Source organism: Mauremys reevesii, linkage group 5, assembly GCF_016161935.1.
Source record: "Mauremys reevesii isolate NIE-2019 linkage group 5, ASM1616193v1, whole genome shotgun sequence".
Classification (NCBI taxonomy): Eukaryota; Metazoa; Chordata; order Testudines; family Geoemydidae; genus Mauremys; species Mauremys reevesii.
This window is the reverse complement of record NC_052627.1, coordinates 62040706-62061302: the sequence shown is the minus strand read 5'-3', so window position 1 is coordinate 62061302 and position 20597 is coordinate 62040706. Positions and strand designations below refer to the sequence as shown.

The 20597-nt window shown below is 38.0% G+C and overlaps 1 protein-coding gene across 2 annotated transcripts in view; it reads left to right on the top strand.

Annotated features, from left to right (window-relative positions):
- PDGFC (platelet derived growth factor C) overlaps window positions 1–20597 on the top strand; it is a 251718-nt gene that overhangs the window by 203873 nt on the left and 27248 nt on the right. For both annotated transcript variants that reach the window (XM_039542360.1, XM_039542359.1), the window contains exon 4: window positions 16464–16671. In XM_039542360.1, coding sequence (XP_039398294.1) covers window positions 16464–16671 — 208 coding nt within the window. The remainder of the gene's footprint in view (window positions 1–16463; window positions 16672–20597) is intronic.

Below are 20597 nucleotides of genomic sequence, written 5' to 3'. Positions count from 1 at the left end.
AAGACCTATCTATTTATTCAGGCTTTTCCTGAGAGAGACGCATTCAGGGGAAGTCTTAATCTTATGTAGAAGTGGGTACTTTAAGGGTTATTGTTAACATTATCTCAGTTTGGTTTTATTTATTTTTTAAACGTTATTCATATTCCAAGACATATAGTGATAGGCACACTATATAAATTCAACAAATTATAAAAATCCAGTTGCACTTTCCAAACCATAGACTTTTGGAAGCTTTGGCTATTAGTGTGATTTAAATTCTGCCCTAATAGCCTTAGGGTCCAAACATTCTGAAAATTAAGGTCCAGATTTTCAAATGTTCTCAGCAGCAAGCAGTTCCCATTGTTCTCAATGGGAGCTGTTTGGGTGCTGAGCTCTTTTGGAAATCTGGGCACTTAAATTTGGTGCCTATTTAAATAGAAGCTGAGCACTTTTGAAAATCTGTCTCCCTAACATACAACAACTTGCAGGGTATATGTGTGTATATTATTCTGTTACTTAGACTCTTATTTTACAGCACGTTCTCATTCCTCTAATCTTTCTTTTTGATTGAATGTGTAATCAGAATTTAATGGACTATACACCCTGGGCCAAATTCAGCAGTGAAATAAATGGTGGTGTAAATTATATATTGGTAGAAATTGTGTTTTAAAAATGGTGGAAGTGTCTACAGGTAGCAAATTAGTGGAACGTGGACCAAGTTAGCATTCAGTGTCCCAAATGTATGTACTTCATACTGGTTTAATGTTCTGTAGGGGTGTTTGGATAGTGTGGGCATAAATTAAATGTAGGGGTGTGTGTTTGTCAGGGAGGTGCTATTCTCAATCTCCTTCAGCTCCCTCAGCATGTAACAGTTGCCTAATGTAATCTCAAGAAAAAAGCACCACACTAGAGCAAAGCCTGTAACTTTTGTTAAATAAATAACAAAAGAGGAAGCATATAGGTTTTACTACCATGGCTAACTGTAGCTGATCACTCTGATTGTTGTCCACCATTTGGTCCAATCACCTTATTGAACCCCGAGTCAAATATTTGCCTCCCTCCTAGCCAGTCAAGACTATCTGGCTCACTGAGACCTGATGGTTACGTTGGGTGGGGCTAAAGGGGGCAGGCAATGATGGAAATTAGTAACTTTCACCCCGGAGGAGCAGCACATGGCAGTAGTAGCACTGTGTCAGGCCGCCACAGATGTCAAGTATCAGGGAGGCAAGGGCCAGACAAGCCAGGCTAGGCAAGGAGAGGATTAGAGACTTGAAATCTGAGGAGGGGGCCGAGACACAGATTTTATGAGGAGGAGGAGGGATAAGTAGGGTTTGGTGGTGAAGGGGCTAAGTGTGGGAATAAAGTACTCCAAAATCACGTAAAGGGGTCCTACTTCAAATTTGTGCTTGGAGACTGATCTATTATATTTTATCCCCTATAGGTTTTTATGCTGTCCTCATCTCAGTAGTATCTGAGTGCCTCATCTCAGAACTATTATCCACTTGTTTATATTGTAGTTGGAATTTTTAGAGTCCAAATCATGCATAATTAAATTGTATTACTTTGTAACTGTAATGCTGTGTGGATCTGATTCTTCATTGCTTGAACAGCTAAAATTTCCCCTGCAGAATGAGGAACTGTATGTTAGAAATAAAATACATCAGAATGCTGTTCAGGGCAATTTGAGATTATTAGGGAGGACATCAGAAACAGATGGAAAGATGTCACTGGGATGCCAAAGGTTATATGGAAAAGAATAAATGACTCCCTATTAGAATTTGTTTGTTACTGGATATGTTTTAAAATCAGACAAGGATTCACAGAGATAATGAAAGGTTGTTTGTTTTTTTTCATATAAAGAACAAGAATAGAGGAATACGTGAATGTAGCATAGCTAATTTATACCTCTGTCCAGAGAACAGAAATCTTCACTCAAGTGTAATGCTACTAGGGCAAATTTTGATCTCTGATATCCTGAGATAAATCTAGTGTAACTCAACTGAATGCGGTGGATTTACACCAGGTTTATACTGGTGTAAATGAGTGCAGAATTTGCCCCCTTTTCACACCTGTCTCCTAATTAATTTCAATCCTTGTATTACACATTTATCCTACAGGACTGCACAAATGTTTAAGAGTTGTTTAATCTCTTTTAACTGAAGGTTGAGTAAAGGTTAAAAACAGAGAGAGAATATTGTTCCTTTGGTAATTGAATATACTATACGAAAATGCAGTGGAAGATAAATTTTAGGACTTGTCTACATGGGGAGTTATTCCTGATTAACTCTTTGTGTGCATGCTCTTACTCTGGAATAAGAATTCCTTATTCAAAATTGGCTTAATCAACAGAAAGATCACCAAATATAGAGTTAATCAAGATAGTTTAATCTGCTTTAAATTCACACCCGAACTTATTCCATATCAACTTTCATATGTAGAGAAGCCCTTACTCTTTGGTTATTCTCCACATATCAATTTAGAATCTTTCCTACTTTCAATAACTCTGTTAAAACAATTACAGAGCATGTCTGATATTGTAGGCAGTTTGGTTGGCCTGTTTACACTATTTCATTTAATATCAACATTTCTATTATTTATCTATGCCAGTTCAATTACATTTTATTTTAGCAGGGAGAAATTAAAAACTGTTTTGTTCTGGTTTAAACAAATCATCTTGTGGGGCCTCATTCCATAGCTCTAATATAGGCAGTATCCCCACAGATAGCCACATGATCGTGGTCTTCAGTGTTTGGATCTTTTCAAGGGCTGCTTCTGGCCATACCTACCTACCAAGCTTGATACTGGTATTTTTTTTCTCGGCAGGGTGATGCAAGGGTTACAATTAGCACATGGGGGAAATGTGGTATTTCATATGTCGTATTTTAGTGGCAAATGACAACTTTTTTAAAGGCAACCACCACATATGTATTAATTTATTTGGGTAATATGTTTTGCCATCCTTCAGTGAAAGTTTTGCTTGTGTGAAGAGAGGAGGATTTGGTGTAATTTATTATCATAAGAGTATATGTACCTGAGAGACTGTCTTTTGATCAAAGGACAGAGCTTGCAGTTATCAAGAATCTCCCAATCTGGTAAGCAAATGCAATTAATGATATCGGCAGCAATGCTGGATTCAGTAAAATATAAACAATGTCTAAAGTTCAGAGATTTACTAACGTACTGGAGAATTCAGGTGAAATCATTGTCGTGCATAATATTAATCTGTTTTTGAATGAACAAAACACAGAAAGCCCCCACAGCTAGCCACTTCCTAGATTGTGGAGATCAGCAGCCCATGAAACCACAATTAGTCACAGCTTGAAAAACCACAATTTTGATGACTCTGTTTTCTGATTATTTCCATGCATTTTGCCTGAAATCATCAGAAAACACCCAGTTGAAGAACAGGAAAATAAGAAGTTAGGAGAGAAAATATTTTTAAGTGTAAATAATTTCTGGCATAAATAAAATAAGTATGTTTCAGTGATTACTTGGTGTATTCAATTTTTAAATAATAAAATGGCACGTGAAATTGAATGAACAGTGGCTTTTCTGAAGACTTTACAATATTTATGAAAACTATTCCTTTGAAACAAAATGTTCCCCTTGTTTGATGTTAATAGGGTAGAATAATGCTTTGTAAATGGGTTAAGATTAGTGCTGCTTCAGTGTGTAACACTTGTTCTTTTGCAGATAATGGTATTTGAGTTTGTAATTTCACAGCACTGCAAATTTGTAAGATAGTACAGACCCCTGTGCCTATGCAGAACGTCGGTGAAGTCAGTGGGTCTTTACATGAGATCACGGTCCATGCTAGACGTTCTGGTTGCAGGAGATTCGAGCCATAGCCTCTAACTGAACAGATTATTTTAAAATTCTGAAAGGAAATCTACAGCATGCCTGAGAACACATCACACCACTGTAATTCTATCACTATCCTTATTTGATAGATTGTGCAACCTTTATTCATGTTAATCTAAAATACCCTAAGTATCTTAACATTTAAAACTCCCTAATGTGTTTGGGACCTAGCTAACTTAGAAATCCTCCGCAACATCATGAAGATCCGCTGGCAAGACAAAGTGCCCAATCTTGAGGTCCTCGAGAGAGCCCAGATGACAAGCATCAAAATGATGATCATAAAGTCACAGCTACGTTGGACCGGTCATGTCAGCCGCATGGATGCCAACAGAATCCCCCGCCAGCTTCTGTATGGTGAGCTCTCCCAGGGCATCCGGCATATAGGTCGTCAACGAAAACGTTACAAGGACACCATCAAAGTCAATCTGCAGTATAGCAGTATCAAACCCAGGGACCTTGAGGACACCGCCAGCGACAGAACACAGTGACGTGCAACAGTCAGAAATGCCTGCATCGCCTTTGAGGAAGACCGCTGCCGGCGTCTACAAGAGGCACGCGAACGACGTCACAGAGCACCAGCAGCGCACAACCCACTGACTGCGAACTTCCCATGCACCATCTGCAGCCAAATGTGCATCTCTAGAATTGGCTTGTACAGCCATCAGAGTGCACACCATGAGACCAACAATAGATGATTTGCTCAGATTTGTCATCATCGGATCTATGGACTACCAAGAACTTAGAAATTACCTCACTCCCCGTGTGATATTGCCATAGCTGTGATTAGTAGAGATGCTCTAGCTAAATCCCTCTCCTTCAGGTAAAATGGAAGGTAGTTGTTTGCTGGCATGCTATTCTACATGCAGGATCTTTGGCTCTGGAACTCGATCCCTCTGTTCTACCACAATGTGCATTTGTTAACCTTGTGGATTTGTTACATGACAAAGCCCATGTTTTTCATTGGTGTTTGTACTGTGCTATGAACACACATTATCTCCACACAAACCTGGAATGAAGTATAGTTTAACAAATTTAAATTAAGGGATTCTAAATCAAATTAAAATTGCTTATATTGTAGAAGAATTTTTCAATGTTGTTAAGATCCTCAAGTACAGTTGGCAATAGACAGTAGTTCCAAATACTTATAGGTTAATGAATCTTGTGGAATATACCAGGAAAATCAAGATTTTTGACAGCCGTTATCAGTTTCTAATTCCCAGAGGAATCTTAAAAGATAATAAAGAGTGCCAGCAAAAGCAAAAGGCTGTCATGTACAGGTACATGGAAATGGGTAATGGGAAATTAACAGTGTATAAAAGACTTGGATAAAAGCACAAAACTATTGGTAATTTCTGATTTTTATTTTATTTTTTTGATTTAATTGAAAACAAGAAAATGGGCACATATTTTCAGAAATTCCACTAAGATGCACAATATTTTAAAGGCAATTCACAGTGATTAGTGAAGTTGGGTTTATTTTTGAGTGAACATGGCTGCTCACATAAACTGCAAATTTCAGGACTTCCAAACTTTTCAATATAAAGGAAATGGTGAACGTTTTCACTTGAAATTCAGTGTGGGAAAAAGAACTTTACACAGATCTGAAAATTAACCCATTGTTCTACTAAGTAAACAGAACAGATCTCATGAAGAAATTGTCCACAAAATTCTATTGAATGCTCAGGTCCAGATCCTCAGATGTATTTAGGGGACTAACTCCCATAGAAATCAATAAGAGCTAGGTGCCTAAATACCTTTGAGGATCTGGCCCTCAGTGTCTTCTAGAATGCTGTGACGAATAGCTTTGTAATCCATTTGTGGGGGCATACCGTATCCTTCCTATCGGACGTTACACACTGATGATCCTTTCTTTGCATTGCAAAATAGCCAGCTCACAGTCAGGCTACTGTACAAAAACTAAGAAAAATAATCTCCCGCTGAGATTCCAAACATTTACAGATGCTCCATTTAGTTTAGCTTTCATAGAACTTCACATATTTTGACTTAAATGAGTAATTTAAAAATATGCCGCTAAGAACACATCCTTTAATTATGGCTGACCACATTCCCTGTCATAGAATTGTGCACCAAGTTTCTGTTACTGGGCACAGTTATATTCCTTTTATGAAGACATATTAGTATGTTGGGCTGTTTATTCCTTACTAGCTGTCAGATTGGTGCTCAGCAAATAAAGCAGAAAAAATAATGTTCTACTGTAGAGCATAAGGAAATGTAATTGGTTGGAAGTGCATCCTGGTGCAAATTTTAATGTATAAATGAAACAGTTAGAAATTGTGGTCCCAATCCTGAGACTGGATCTGGGCAAGTGGACCTTTGCACTCATGTGCCACAAGATGGGATTCATTTGGGCTCCTGATGAGCACAAATGTCTTCTGGCATGTATCTGCTTGCAGGATTGCGGCCTACATTTTTACTTATCTGATCACAGGTTCTGATAGTTTCTATATGGATGATATCAGTTTAAAATATCAATATATAATCAGTTTGTGGTGTTGCAAGGCCTTCTCCTTAACTGGATGAGATTCAGTTAGCCATGATGGTTGTTTTGTTTCTCAGTGTACAGAACAAGAGGCTTTGCTCTTTGCTCAAACTGTTTGATACAATTCACATACAGAGTGCTCTATTTAGACCAAAGATTTAATGAAAGAAGCTTGGCCATTTTGACATTGTTTGGATTTGCATATTATTACGTAGTATGCTCAGAGTTTCTATAAAGCTTTGGAGCCAGGAAACTTTTAAATTTAAGTTTGAATTTTGTTCTGAGCTATAAAAAGTACATATTGGGATACCTTTCTGAGCAGAAGAGCAGAGAAACTCTCTCAAACTGTCTTTTATTGTGGCAAATTTTTAAAATATAATTCCTAATAAGATTTCTTTTATAAAAAGGGACGACAAACGTACCATAGAATACCTATCAAAATGTGGCATTTCAAAAATATCATTTCATGGACAAAACATTATATAACTATGTTAATATACTATATAAAGAAGGGGCGGGGGGACCTGACCAGTAAAGTTTGATAAATACTGCAAAAAACAATTAAAAAACCACACAGTTTCTTCAATTATCTGCTCATTCCTGTTTATATCTGTTAATTCTCATGTTTAAGAAATAATTGTTCTTCTTTGAATTCTGTTTTTGCATGCAAACCAGGGGCTTCATGCATCTACTCAGAATAGACATTACTCAGTATTCTGTTTTCAAAAACTTTAGTCATCCATTCAGGAAGCAGAAACGATACCACCTGGCTTGCATATGATTAGTCATTTTAGGAATAACGAATACTCTAAGCTGAAGAGTCTGTAAATAAAGTCTTGTAAAAGTGGTTCACCCAGATTATTGAGCAAATACTTACAAATAACAAATACCATACTGGTAATCAGAATACCTTTTGGAAGGGTATGTAAACAGAAATAAGGGCTAAATTAATCAGGTAATTTATTCACAGTGAATAACTTAATCAGCTCTGTCAGCTATATAATAGCCAAGTATACACCACAGAACTTCACATTTCCAAAAGCACTGTACAAACATTTATTATTTGTGTTGTGTTAGCACCTTGGGGACCGTATCAGAGACCATCATATGCTAAACATTATGCAAACACATAACACAAAAAAGTCACTGCTGCCAAAAGCTTACAATCCACAATAGTTATTCTTCACAATTCCTTTGTGAGGTAGATTAAGTAAATAGTGTTCCCATTTTTCAGATGGGAAAACTAAGTCACACAATAAGTTACTTGCCCACTGCTACACAGTGGGTTAAATTGAGGCCTGGATAAGCAAGTAGATTGTATGTGTAGACTGGGGAAATGCATTTACCTTGTCCGTGAGTCAGTGTTATCACCTGTAAAATGTGGACAATGTTATCACCTGTAAAATTTGGACAATAATATTTCCTTAATTATCGCATAGGGGATTTGGTTTGGACCTGCTTATATCAGAACTCAACCGTCCTAGTGAGTCCCTGGCAAAACCAAAATTAATCCTACGAGTTTCTGATTCCCAGCTGTGTGTTAATGTACTAGACCACACTGTGTGTCTAAGAAATAAATGCAGTTATGTAACCAAACAGACTCTGAGGGGACAAACAGTAAGAAAAAAACCATACTTTTTTGTATGTGCTAGATCTTTTACACAAGAATTATACACATTTTGATTTACATTCAAGATTTATTTCATTAGGATACTCCCAAAATGATTTCACACTTGCAGTTAGTAATGTATATTTTCCTTAAATGTACAGCACCCTGAATTTTAAGATCAGAATAAGCATTTATGATTTTCCTTTTCCTCCATAGTTGTTTTTTTTTTAAACGTCGTATTCAGTAATCCAAACAACATACATTTTTGGCAGTTCTTTCTGAGGAAAGGTTTGATAAGGTGCGAGAAACAGTATTTCAATAAATTGTTCCAGGGCATAGTTGTGCCTTTGCAGAGCCTACTCTCAGTTGTTACTGGCAGACATTTTTGTCTGCATGCCTCATCTTCTTCCTAAGCTCTTTAAAGTGCAGATAAAAGTTTGATGTGGCCTGAATAAGATTAGCTACACCTTTGCGTTGATATGGAGCTACAATACTAAAAAGTTTGTTTTCCACTAGATTAACTCTATTTTTCCTTAGTGTACAACAATAAAACCTAATCTTCATTCCTCACTCTTCTGCACAAGGTGAAAAGGCTTCTTATCAGTTTTAAATGTACCATATGAGTTTGGCTTAAGAAATCTGAGGCATAAATCTTTTTGAAGTTCAGAGGCCAAAATATTTTGCAGCTGTTGGTAGGACTTGAAAGGTAAACTTTCTTTCTCTTGGAGGGTGTATGTGTGCGTGGGGTGGGAAAAGCTCATTGTAAATGAAATATTTTAAAAGTTACATTAACAAGGAAAAGACTTGTAAACGATGAGATTATGCTTGCTAAAAGATAAGCAACTACATCATTTATGAAAACAGTAATAATTCCATTATTAATGTTCCAAAAAGAAATTCTATTTGATAGGAACTAAAGGACAGATATTAAATTAATAAAATATTCAGTGTAGCTATAGTAATTTAAATAGAAACAAACAAACCCCAAAATACCGATTTAAAGTTGGGAAAGAAATGAGTTAAAGGGCTTCCTTTTGAAGCCAGTTTTGTTTGCCTTCATACGGCAAAATGGATTCATAGCAATAACTTGTATAGTTTTAGTCCTGGTTCAGCAAAGCATGGAGGCACATGCTTAAATCCATCACAGTTCACCAAAGCACTTAAGCATGTGCTTTAAATTAACCACATGCTTGTGTGTTTGGCTGAATTGGGCCTTTAGTCACTAGGGATCTCATTTGCTCTTCATTACTTCTTGTCTGCTTTAGGTCCTTAGACTGCATTCATCACCATGGGTTGATCCCAGTACAAGCATGTGTGGCCCCATCCACAGTAAAAACCTATGTTCAGGGGCTAAAAGAAAGCAAAGCTCCAGGAACCATCTCCCCACCAGTAAGGTGAGGCACACATTTAGACCACAAGTCCTGTGGAGCCCAGGGAAGCCAAAGGAGATAAGCTACCTTCATAGAGGCCCTGTGCATCTGCTCTGCTTCCAGGTCCCAGCAATCCCCAGGCTCTCTGGAAGCATGGCTGTTTAACAGAGCTGTTTACTACTGCTCTTATGAGTTAATAGAAGGAATGAAAGAATCAATAAATAAATAATCAAAGTTATTTCACATGGATGCCACCAGTTCTCCTGATGCTGTATTTTGTAGAATAAACAACATATGGCTGACAGTAGGTGACAGTGCAATTTCAATAAATTCTTCATGAGATACTGAATACTGCTTTGGTGACATTTATCTTATTGTTTATCTTCCTAGCACTGAACACTTCCATAATTCCAATGTTGTCATACAAATGCATCATAGATATAGGTTCCTAAACATTTATCATTCTATATTCTCCTTTCTATGTATAGAAACTTACAACCACTGCAGTCCAGGCACATATGCCACCAATGCAGTGAATTGATTTCAAAGTCTCCAACATGACATTGGACAGCATGGACATTAGTTCTGTTTCTGTTGCATTTTGGGCATGTTGCAGTGGATTATTTCTGACATTTGTGGTCTTAGAGAAATCCAAATTAAATAACTGTTGTTCTTTTAAAATTGCCTGCATGGAGCCCCACTATATATACATGTCCTCAGCACATAAGTTTGCAATTCCTCAGACAGCAGTGTCCATGGGGCTGGGCATGCCCGATTCTCAGGTCTTTGTGCCACCTATGTAAAAATATATAAGGGAGCACAGCCCCAACTTCTGCTTAAGTAATTATCTACATTGTAGGCAAAGATCAGGAAATCAGCAATCCAACGAAGTGGGTATTCACCCACGAAAGCTCATGCTCCAATATGTCTGTTAGTCTATAAGGTGCCACAGGACCCTTTGCTGTGAAATCAGCAGTGTCACTCAATATCTCCTGATGTAGTTGTTATTAATGTATATTATAGTACCTCTAAGAGGATCCTAACAGGATTGAGGGCCCACTATGCTGATCATGGCTGAGGCCAAATCTGCTGACTTCAAACCCTGCCCTTCAAGCAATGGCATCTATCTATTTAGGTAATATATAGCCCCGCTCCATAATATCTGAGAACCCACATCAATAATAGATGATAATGTTCAGTGTTTTTTCTGCCTAGGACTGGGGCACAGTCAGCCAATGCTCTGTTTGACAGTCTTTTTAAAAACTATCCACAGTGAGCTTGGGGGAACCGTTGTAAATGCTACCTCTTGGAGATGCCTATAGGGACATCATCCCCTAGAACTGATTGAAAGCATTTATATCCAGATCCCACTCCCAGTCTGATGAACCAGGGATGGGCGCCCAGGGCAGTTTCATGTCCAGAGACATGTTTGATATCCTATCGTTCCAGGTTGTGTTGTGCCTTTTGTTTTTTGCATAACAAATACAATATGAGAAAATCATACTTGGGACCCAGATAACTGTGTTTACTAAATATACACAGCATGAAAGGTCTAGCTCAGGGGTTCTCAAACTTTTTTTTGTAGGCCCCTATTTGAAAATGTTTCAGGCTGTGATGACCGTCCCCACCCCCCAAATAAAGTGATAGTAAATTACTGTAGGTTTCAGAGTAGCAGCCGTGTTAATCTGTATCCGCAAAAAAAACAGGAGTACTTGTGGCACCTTAAAGACTACTCATAGAAGCATACTGATGCTCATGCCACCCTTACATCTGCACCGCTGTTGGCAACAGGGCTGCCTTCAGAGCTGGGGACCGGAGAGTGGTATTGCATGGTATGGCATTGCCTCCCTTACTTCTGCGCCATCAAGCTACCACACATCTTCCTGTGAGACAAAAAAGAAGAAATGGAATGATGTGTGTCTTATGACTCATCTTAACATAGTTACTGAGATAATCCTGTTATATTTTTGATACCTAGAATTTCCTTGATTTCTGGGCCATTCTGAATTGTAGTACCAGCTGACTGATGTCATGTGAATATGTGTTTGGGTTTTTTCTTTTCTTTTCGCACAGCCACAGCTACTGAGATAAAAGTGTGGGGGAAGGTAGGGCTGAGGGATGAAGAAGAAAGGGAAGGGTTTAGAAAAATAACCTGCATAACTGTGCACCTATCTATCTAAGGTACTTCTATGGTCTGTGTTACTATAGCATCTAAGTACCTCCCCATCAGTAGTGTATTGAGCCTTATCACACCCCTGTGACATAGGGAAGAGCTATTTATCCCCATTTTTACAGATGGAAAATGTAGCAAAGTGACATGCCCAAGGTCTCACAGGAAGTCTGTGGCAGAACAGGGAAGTGTTCAGAAAACTCTTGCGTCCCAGGGTAGCATCCCTACCACTGTACTGTCCTTCCTCGCCTAACATCAGAATGCTCACTTTGGGCTGGATTGTTGCAACTATTTCTGACTCGTGTCGAGGAATAAGGTCCCCTTTGCTCTCCTGGCAGCTTTGCTCAGATTGGGACTCTGACCTCGGGGACAGCAAAGACCACTTGACTGATATTCACCCATCAAGTGAGTGGGTAGAGGGTGAGAGGAGGCGTGGCTACACCCTGCCCCCTTTCCAGCCAGACTAGCTAGTCAAGCACTTGGGAAGAATGGGGGAGGGGAGTATGGTGGGGAGGAAGCTGCTGTATGAAAAGGGATGAAATTACTTACAGTCCCTGAGCAAAGAGGTACCAGGGGAGTAATTCTAACTTTCTAAGTCAAAGTTCATTCTCTGAGCTGTTCCTGAGGAAGTGCAGCTATAAGTCAACCCCTAAGTGAGGTTGATTGTAAAGTTACAGTTTAGTCCTTTGGTTCCTGTCGCATCTCATCCTCACAACCTTCCCTCCTCCCCCACCAAATTTTTGCCCCCTCCCACTTTTTATAAAGATTGAGAGTTCCTTCGGGCACATCTGTAAGATATTCATTTCAATAGGTTCAAATCTACGCAGGAAAATGCAGTATAAATAGCCTAACTGGAAATTCCATTGGATCCAACACTAATTGTCATTCTTGGCTTTTACTACAGGGCAGCTGCTGGTCTAGTGTATTTTACTATGGTTTTTGGTTTTCGCTCTGATTCATATTTAATAACACAGTAAAGACAAAATTGTTTGTTTCTATCTAGTATTTAAACATGTTTCATCATATTAAAATAAATGAAAATGGTTCCCTGGGTATAAAAACAAAAATTGAAAAAGTTTTAAGTTTGTTTTTAATGTGGGGGGAGGGGAAGAACACGCTAAAATACATCATTTGTCAAGATATTTTATTATTTTGCTGTTTTGATGTGAATCACTCATCCTTGGGGGAGGGGGAAGCCCCAAACATTCCTATTAATCAATTATGTGGTGCTATGAAAGAAAAGTTTTAAGTATTTAGTCCATATTCCGGAGTGCCTCAACTTCACTAGAAAGACTGGGCCATATTTCTCCCTGGTGTAAGCCCACTGGATACAATGGGCCCCATTCATAAGCTGCGTTACGGCCCCTTTGCCCATATCCCAACTGCAAATGCCCACTATGGAGTTCCCCTGTTGGAGGAGAGCTTGCTTTTGCTGCAGTCAGTGCCTGACCGCTACCTTCTCCGCAAAGAAGTGAGTGGAGAAAAGACGTGTTGGAGTCTTGCTCTGTTCAGGCAAAGTCTTCATTATCAAAAAAGATAGATTGCTAATGCATGTTAGGTATCAGTGAAGATAAGGCACTGTGATGGTCAATCAAGGCCAGAGGATAGAGAGCTGACCTTGCTACCCTGTGGTAAAAACTAGAGTGCCTTGTATCCACTTGGATTTCACAGTGAGATAACTGTTGTACATTAGCTAACCCACTGTAGAAGACAACTTTTTTTTGCACACAGTCATCAGGGCTGTTGAGGATCTTAAACCAATGGTGCAACTTAAAGCTGCTGACAACAGCTTTAAGTTGTGACAGAGCTGCAGCAGGACCAAAGGAGCCAGAACACACCAAGATTTACTCAGCACAGGTGAGAGTCTAGCCCTATGGATTTTCAACAGGGATTAATTTGTTTCAATTTTATTAAAAAAATTTAATGACACTGATGGGCTTAATTAACCTTTAGGAGTTGTTACATCATAAAGCTGAGCCAGTTTTTTTGGGAGTAACTAGGTGTGCAGTTATCAATTAAACACAAATATGGAATTTCACAATGTTTTGAAACAAACTATGGAACAGAATCACACTTTAGATAGAGCAATAAGTGCTATCAAAGTGGAGAATCTGTTAATGGCAGATGTTGAGCTCTTATGTTTGAGGGACGGTTGCTGAATTCAAATAGTTTTCATTTTATGTTGCAAAACATCAATAGCGATATAGCTGGCCGTACCCATAGATGGTTTTTATATAGACCTGATCAGCTGACTGTATTGTGAATTTGAGTGATAGTCCAAGCACATTTAACTAACAAATGGACAGGTTTTGATACTCTTACATTGTTGTCCCATTGCTACAGCAGAAAGAGAGAAACTGTCTGGTTGAGAACTTGAATATAGAGTTGTTTGCTTGAGGTTACAACTCCTGTGCTACCTCTGAGAATTATCATCTACACTAGTGGTTTTCAACCTTCTTTCATTTGTGGACCCCTAAAAATTTTTGAATGAAGGTGCAGATCCCTTTGGAAATCATGGATATAGTCTGCAGACCCTTAGGGGTCCGCAGACCACAGATTGAAAACCACTCATCTACACTTTGCCTTTTGCCATCTGACATCCCTGTAAAGAATGTATATACTTGTAAATAAGTTAGGATACAGTATCTTTTGTCAATTCATTTCTCTCCTAACAAGGAAAGTACCCCCTCCTAGAATACAAACTTTTCTCAGTGTTCAGAAGTCATGACACTTCTACAGATTAAATAATTTTAAAAAACCTTTGAAATGCTAGTGAATTCTTGTCGTTTGCAAGCTAGATAAAGCTGCCACTCCTAATAACGTGTTACGAATGATGGGAATAGACAAAAGAAAGATACTACTATTTATTGCTACTCTTGACATTCCGCCTAAAATGCTTAAATGAAAAATAAACAACTATTAGCAGTTTTAACAAAGAATAACATTTTAATTGTCATAAAATACTTAACTATGCATGTAATTAAGACTTAGTAGGAAGTTGTTATGTGGTAAATATCAATTACAGTATTCACATCTTTAAAGACAACATTGCAATTATATACTCAATAAATTAGGTACTAAATACATGTTTTTACACTGATTTATGCAATTTTATTAAACGTAATTGTTTTTGATAAATGATGTTATAAATTTGTAACTACCGTTCATTGAGATGTGAATCTTCAATTGTGTGAAATTTTGCTATATTTTCATGATGTTTTATTTTGTTTTTCTAAAGTGAGACTAGTGGACAGTGATGACAATTTTTGTGTTTAAACTACTTTATCCATTTTGCAATGAAGCAATATGGGTCTGATTCACTACTTCCTTACTCTAGTTTTACACTGAAACAACTATATGATTTCATTGGGGTTATATCAAGATAAAATTAGAGTAACACACTGGTGTATCAAGCCTTGTATGTGCATCAAAAATGTGAGCATGCTGTAAAAAAAAGTCAGAAAAAGTTTGTTGGAAATTAGTGATAGGAAATGAGTTTTCTTCAGAATGATTGCTAGTTTAATCTTCCTGATATTTACTTATTATTGAGCAAAAGAAAACCCCACACTTTCAAAACAGAAAACATGAATATTAACATATATTTATGTATAAATACTCTTTCTGGAGGAAAACAGGAAGAAAAATCTTACAATATTTATTTTTCTTTATAGTCTGGATAGCATTGCAGCACTGTTTTGAAATTTGCAGCACCACGCATTGTGCAGTATAAGTTTTAAATTACTGTCCAGAATATATTGATTTATTATCATAACCCAATGGACAGATCATCATGCTATTTGTAATGTGGGAAATAAACACTTACTTTTCTGGGATCTGTGTTACTTTAAATTACCCACCAACAATGGGCAGCTGGATGCCTCTCTGCTGGAAATAATGCTAGAATGACAGGATACAGATCCCTACAGAAGTTACCAATACTAACAGACTGGGTACTTCTGTACATATTTCTATGCTTGCATGATTCCTAGATTAAAAAAAAAACAACCAAGGACCATGCATATGGTAGAAATAAAGCAAGGACAGCCATTCTCGTGGTATTTCTTGAAAGCAAATATTAGGAAAGGCATGTTGACTACTTCCACTCATTGCCTTTCCCCCGCACCCTCACGTCAGCCCTCAGACACACACTTAATCTACTGCCCATACTCCTGGAGAGTTTACAGGTGTTGGCTCACTTACAGTTAGTGGAATGAAACTTTGCTACAATAGCAGCAAATTCTGATGGTGTGTGTTGTGGCTTTTTCGGGGCTGTTTTCAACATTTTAAAGAAGTTCTGTTTAGTGTGCAGTGTTGAGAGGCCATTTCAGATTAAATAATACCTACCTGTTATATAGCACAGTTAATCTACGAAGATAACACACAATGCTACTATTATCCTTCTGAATTATTTGGTTGACAGCATCACTATGCTTGAAACTTCACTGAACATACAGTCCCTTTTTCATCAATAGGCAGCAACAGGATTTTCTACTATTGTTACGCTAGAATAGTTTCATATTTGACTATACAACACCAAACCCCACAAAAGGCCAGTTAATCCTTGTGCTAAAAGCAGCATGAGAAATGTGAGTTTCCTAAGATTTCAGGAGGGAGTAATTGCTTGTAATGGAGCTATATTTTTCCATCAGAGGTTTAGCGCACCATTTGCTCTAATTATTTCTGACATATCATCCATCATTTAGTGAATTTCTCCAGGAAAGAGGTATAGTAGCATGTCATTCTTTAAAACCAAGAAAGTAAGAAGAAAAAATGTGTAGTCAAATTAGCACTTTAAATGGGGGGAATGTTTAGGTGCTCCCTGGATTATCATTAGTCTTAGTCCGTAAATTGGTTAAACAGCTAGTTACTTTTATAATTTCCACTGACAAGTTTATCCAGCTTTATAAAGTACAATGTTTGACCTAAGCAATTCCCTTACATATCTAACTGATACTGTTCTTTGTTTTATTGCAGCACCATACAGAAGCTGCCAGCCCATCTATGTTACCCCCATCAGCTTTACCATTAGATTTACTAAACAATGCTGTTGCTGGATTTAGTACTGTAGAAGAACTTATCCGGTATCTGGAACCAGACAGGTGGCAACTGGACTTGGAAGATCTGTACAGACCAACATGGCAAATCCTTGGAAAGGCATATATTCGTGAGAGAAAATCAAGAGGTAACCCTCTCTTCTGTATTTTATGGCTCTGCATAGATGTTTATCTTGGCAAAGGAACAGTCATTTTGCATATTCTTCACCCAGCTTTTAACTTTCTATATTCTTTGCGGAGTATAGATACTCCAACATGTTTATGATTTGGACAAAGGGCAATAACTAAAAATGTCTCCTCAAAAATATGGAGAAATTTAGCAAAAAGCAGCCAATGCCAGAGCACTGCTCCATGTTTCATAGCTAAGGCCCTACCAAATTCACAGCCAGAGAAAAAGCATCATGTACCTTGAAATCTGGTCTCCCCCCATTGTGTGCTTTTACCCTATACTGTACAGATTTCATGGAGGAGATCAGTGTTTCTCAAACTGGGGTCCTGGTGGCAGTACCACAACCCCCATATAATAACCTTGGCCCTCCTCCCTCTCCCCTCCCCCCCACAACTCCTTTTTGGGTCAGGACCCCTACAATTATAACACCGTGAAATTTCAGATTTAAACATCTGAAATCATGAAATTTACGATTTTTAAAATTCTATGACTGTGAAATTGACCAAAATGGACCTTGAATTTGGTAGGGCTCTATTCATAGCACAGGGAATTTGGGAGGCATTTGTGCCAGGCTCAGCCCTGGGAGAGAATAGCCACTCCAGATCCTATTTAAAATAATAATATTATGTTGAAATTTCCAAAATATAGAACTCAAAGTGAAGTCCCCCTTCTTCAGAGCAATAGATGGACTTTGATGGAGCTTCTTACCTAATACAGCCCCAGGTCCTGCACTCCTCCCTTGTATCAGCCAGCTTGTGCGCTGGGGAGTTTGATCATAGTTGCAGTGTGTCTTCCCTGCCCCACATCTGATCAGCCATTAACTCTTTTACATCATGACATTTTTTTCTTTCTTACCAAAAAGATTACAGCAACTGGGAACAAAAAGGGCCCTAGCACCAGAAAGGGGTTTCTCTGGATGTAGCTAAGCTGACAGGCTAACTGAGAAGAGGCATAGGCAGGGGGTGAGAGTTCCAAGTGGAGATGAGAATGTTCTCATTAGAGCAAAATGAGTACGGCACCTTAGGAAATTTACTCTCAGGAAAACGATGATGTGGCCAGGTGTAAAGAATCCCAGCAGCCTTCCAGTAACAATAATGAATGTTTGTTGTAAGGTGGACTCAGTAGATATCTGTTCAGGCCATGGAACAGAGCTTTACTCCTCTGGCTGACAAATAAAGGCTATAGAGTTGTGTTTCCTGAACTGGGTATGTCAAGCCTGGAGGGAGGCCATAAAATGATTTCTTGCCCATTCAAATGGTAAACGCTAGCATGCACTTGTATAATACTGCTCATGTGCAATCTATGTGTAGTACTCTATGACGTTGTAACTATAGAAAATACTGTATCCTCAGATGGCGATGCAGTCTCTCTCTAATCTATCGATCTAATGTATTTATCGAATCTATGGAGGCAATAGAATGTATACACAGAAGAGAGACCAAAGTAGGGGTGAAAGGTTGCACCTGGCATGTTCTACTGACTGGTGCTGTGGGCACTTGACTTCTCATTGCCTCCAAATGCAAGGATTCTGATTGGCCGTTGTGTGCAAAAAAAGGAGAATCTCTCAGCATACAGCACACAAGGGCCAATCACAAATTGGCCTATATTCTTTACCACTTACAGTATAATGTAGTGCTCTCAAACTTTGCATTGGGGTATTCAGGAAGGAATTGTACCTCTCTGACGTGCAGCCCATCCCTGACCTTCTTTCAGTTGGTGTAGTCTGGATTGTCCCAGAATGTGAATGTAGCAATCTTTATGGCCTCAGAGCAAGTTGTGTTAATGCCCTCTTCCACACTATCCCATGAAACAGTGGTGTCTCTGGCCACCACTTGGTGAGGTAGGCAATTGCTTAATTGAAGGTGTAAAGTATATACCCTCTATTAAGGATTTTACCTTACATAGAGTAAATCAAGGAAAGACATTTCCTTCTGCTTACACTGGAAATTTGTGCATTTTCCACCAAATCTCCTGGAGATACTGCCACTATTTCATATTTATAGATTGCATGTTGATGAACAGCATGCAGACAACACTCTCTTCCCTCCCTATCACATAACATGAAAATGAAAATATTCAAGTGTAAATGAAATATCAGTTAGTAGCGCCTATGTTGGCAAATGTAAAGTAGATTATTCAGTCAGCAGGGAAGGAGAGAAGGTGAATCCTTTTCATAACTCAGATTTAGTTTTTTGACAGCTGATCCCTGGATCAGAGCTAAAAATCTACCAGTCTAGCCATGCTTTTATTGCTACAGCTATGCATAGGTAAATCAAAACTTGGATAGGAGGCAGTTTGTCTTTAAAAGCTTTCAGCTATGAAGCACATCTTTCAAATATTCATTTAGCACTTTCCTAGTTAAAGAGTTTCACCATTTGTCAACTGCATTACCATTTTAAGCATATAATAAGTGAGAGAAAAGCAATGTATATTTGTGGAACCTTACATAAACAGAAATGCAGGTGTTGGATAACATCTATATAGACAAAAGCAACTCTCTACGAGACAGTGATCTTCCCAAGAAACTATCAGAGTAAATCTTCTAAAGACTTCTAATTAGACAATGAAATAGATTTTCCTTTGAATAAACATATCAGGGTATTGCCACATTCATCTTAAAAGGACCACCCTCAGACTGCATTACTGAGTGTGTAATGTTATAGCCTGGGGCAGAAAATGTGTCCCATTAAGATGACACAGTATTAACTGTTAGGTGCTTTGAATAGTTAGAGAATGTGAACATTTTCCTTGTTTTTATTTTTATTATTATTGTTTTTAATAACATGCTCTATTGCATTAAAAACCTATTTTAAGAAGTACTATAGAAAATTATCTGTCCTAAAATGTTAATCAGTTAATTAAAACTACATTGTACCCTTCAAATTCTATAATTAGGCCAGTTTTCTTTTTGTTTTATTCATTTTAATTAAATGCCATATTTATGTCCAGAATTTAGGACCAAACTATGATCTCAGTTATATCCATGTAAATCAGGAATACCTCTGTCAGGTCAAAGGAGTTATTCCAAAAAGCAAAATTTGGTTCTGTATTCCAAAATATTTTCATATATAAAAACTAAGTTCCTTTTTAATATTATACGTATTAAAAAGTAAAAAGTGCATTGCAGTGAAAAAAAGTAGTCCAGTCTTACTCTCACAAAAATCAATGAGTAATCAATGGGCCACATTCTGCAGCCTAATTACAGCTCCTTTATGCTACATGCATGGTACAAGAAGCAGATAATTCTCCTGGTGTGTGGGAACCTCCTGTTCATATATCTGTACTGAGACCATGTGTCTCTGCTCCTTGCACTCCTGGCAAAGGACAAGAAGAGCCGGGGGCAGGTGTGTTATGCCAATCTTTTACTGTTTTAGGGGCCATTAAATCCCCTATGCCACTGGGAGCATCGCTAGGTGATGTGGAGCCTAGAAGCCATAACCACTTTCCTGCAGGAGAAAATCTGCCCCCCTCCCCGGCTTTATTTAGACCAGGATTTAGCTGGTAAAATGCTTTGGGAAAGAGGGATTCTTTTTGAGTACACATCTCTGGAGATTTGTTAGAAAGTTATAGCCTCAATTATAAAAAGCAATTAATTTCAGATTGATGTGAACTTAGTATATTTAAATGATACAAACTAACGAAGATACATTATTTTGAAATACAATTTTATTTTAGACCAACCCGCATCACTTCTTTCTTTCGTTCCTCAGTAATATCTTGGTTCTGCAAAAAAATAAAATAAAAAAACCCTGCATTTTTTCTGAGCTAGTGCTAAAAAAGAACTTTTGACTGTTATGTCAACCATGATAAATGAGTGAAAGTCAAGTTGAAAGTGTGTTTAAATTTTCACATTATAACAGGTATTGTAACTTAGTTCACTTGGGA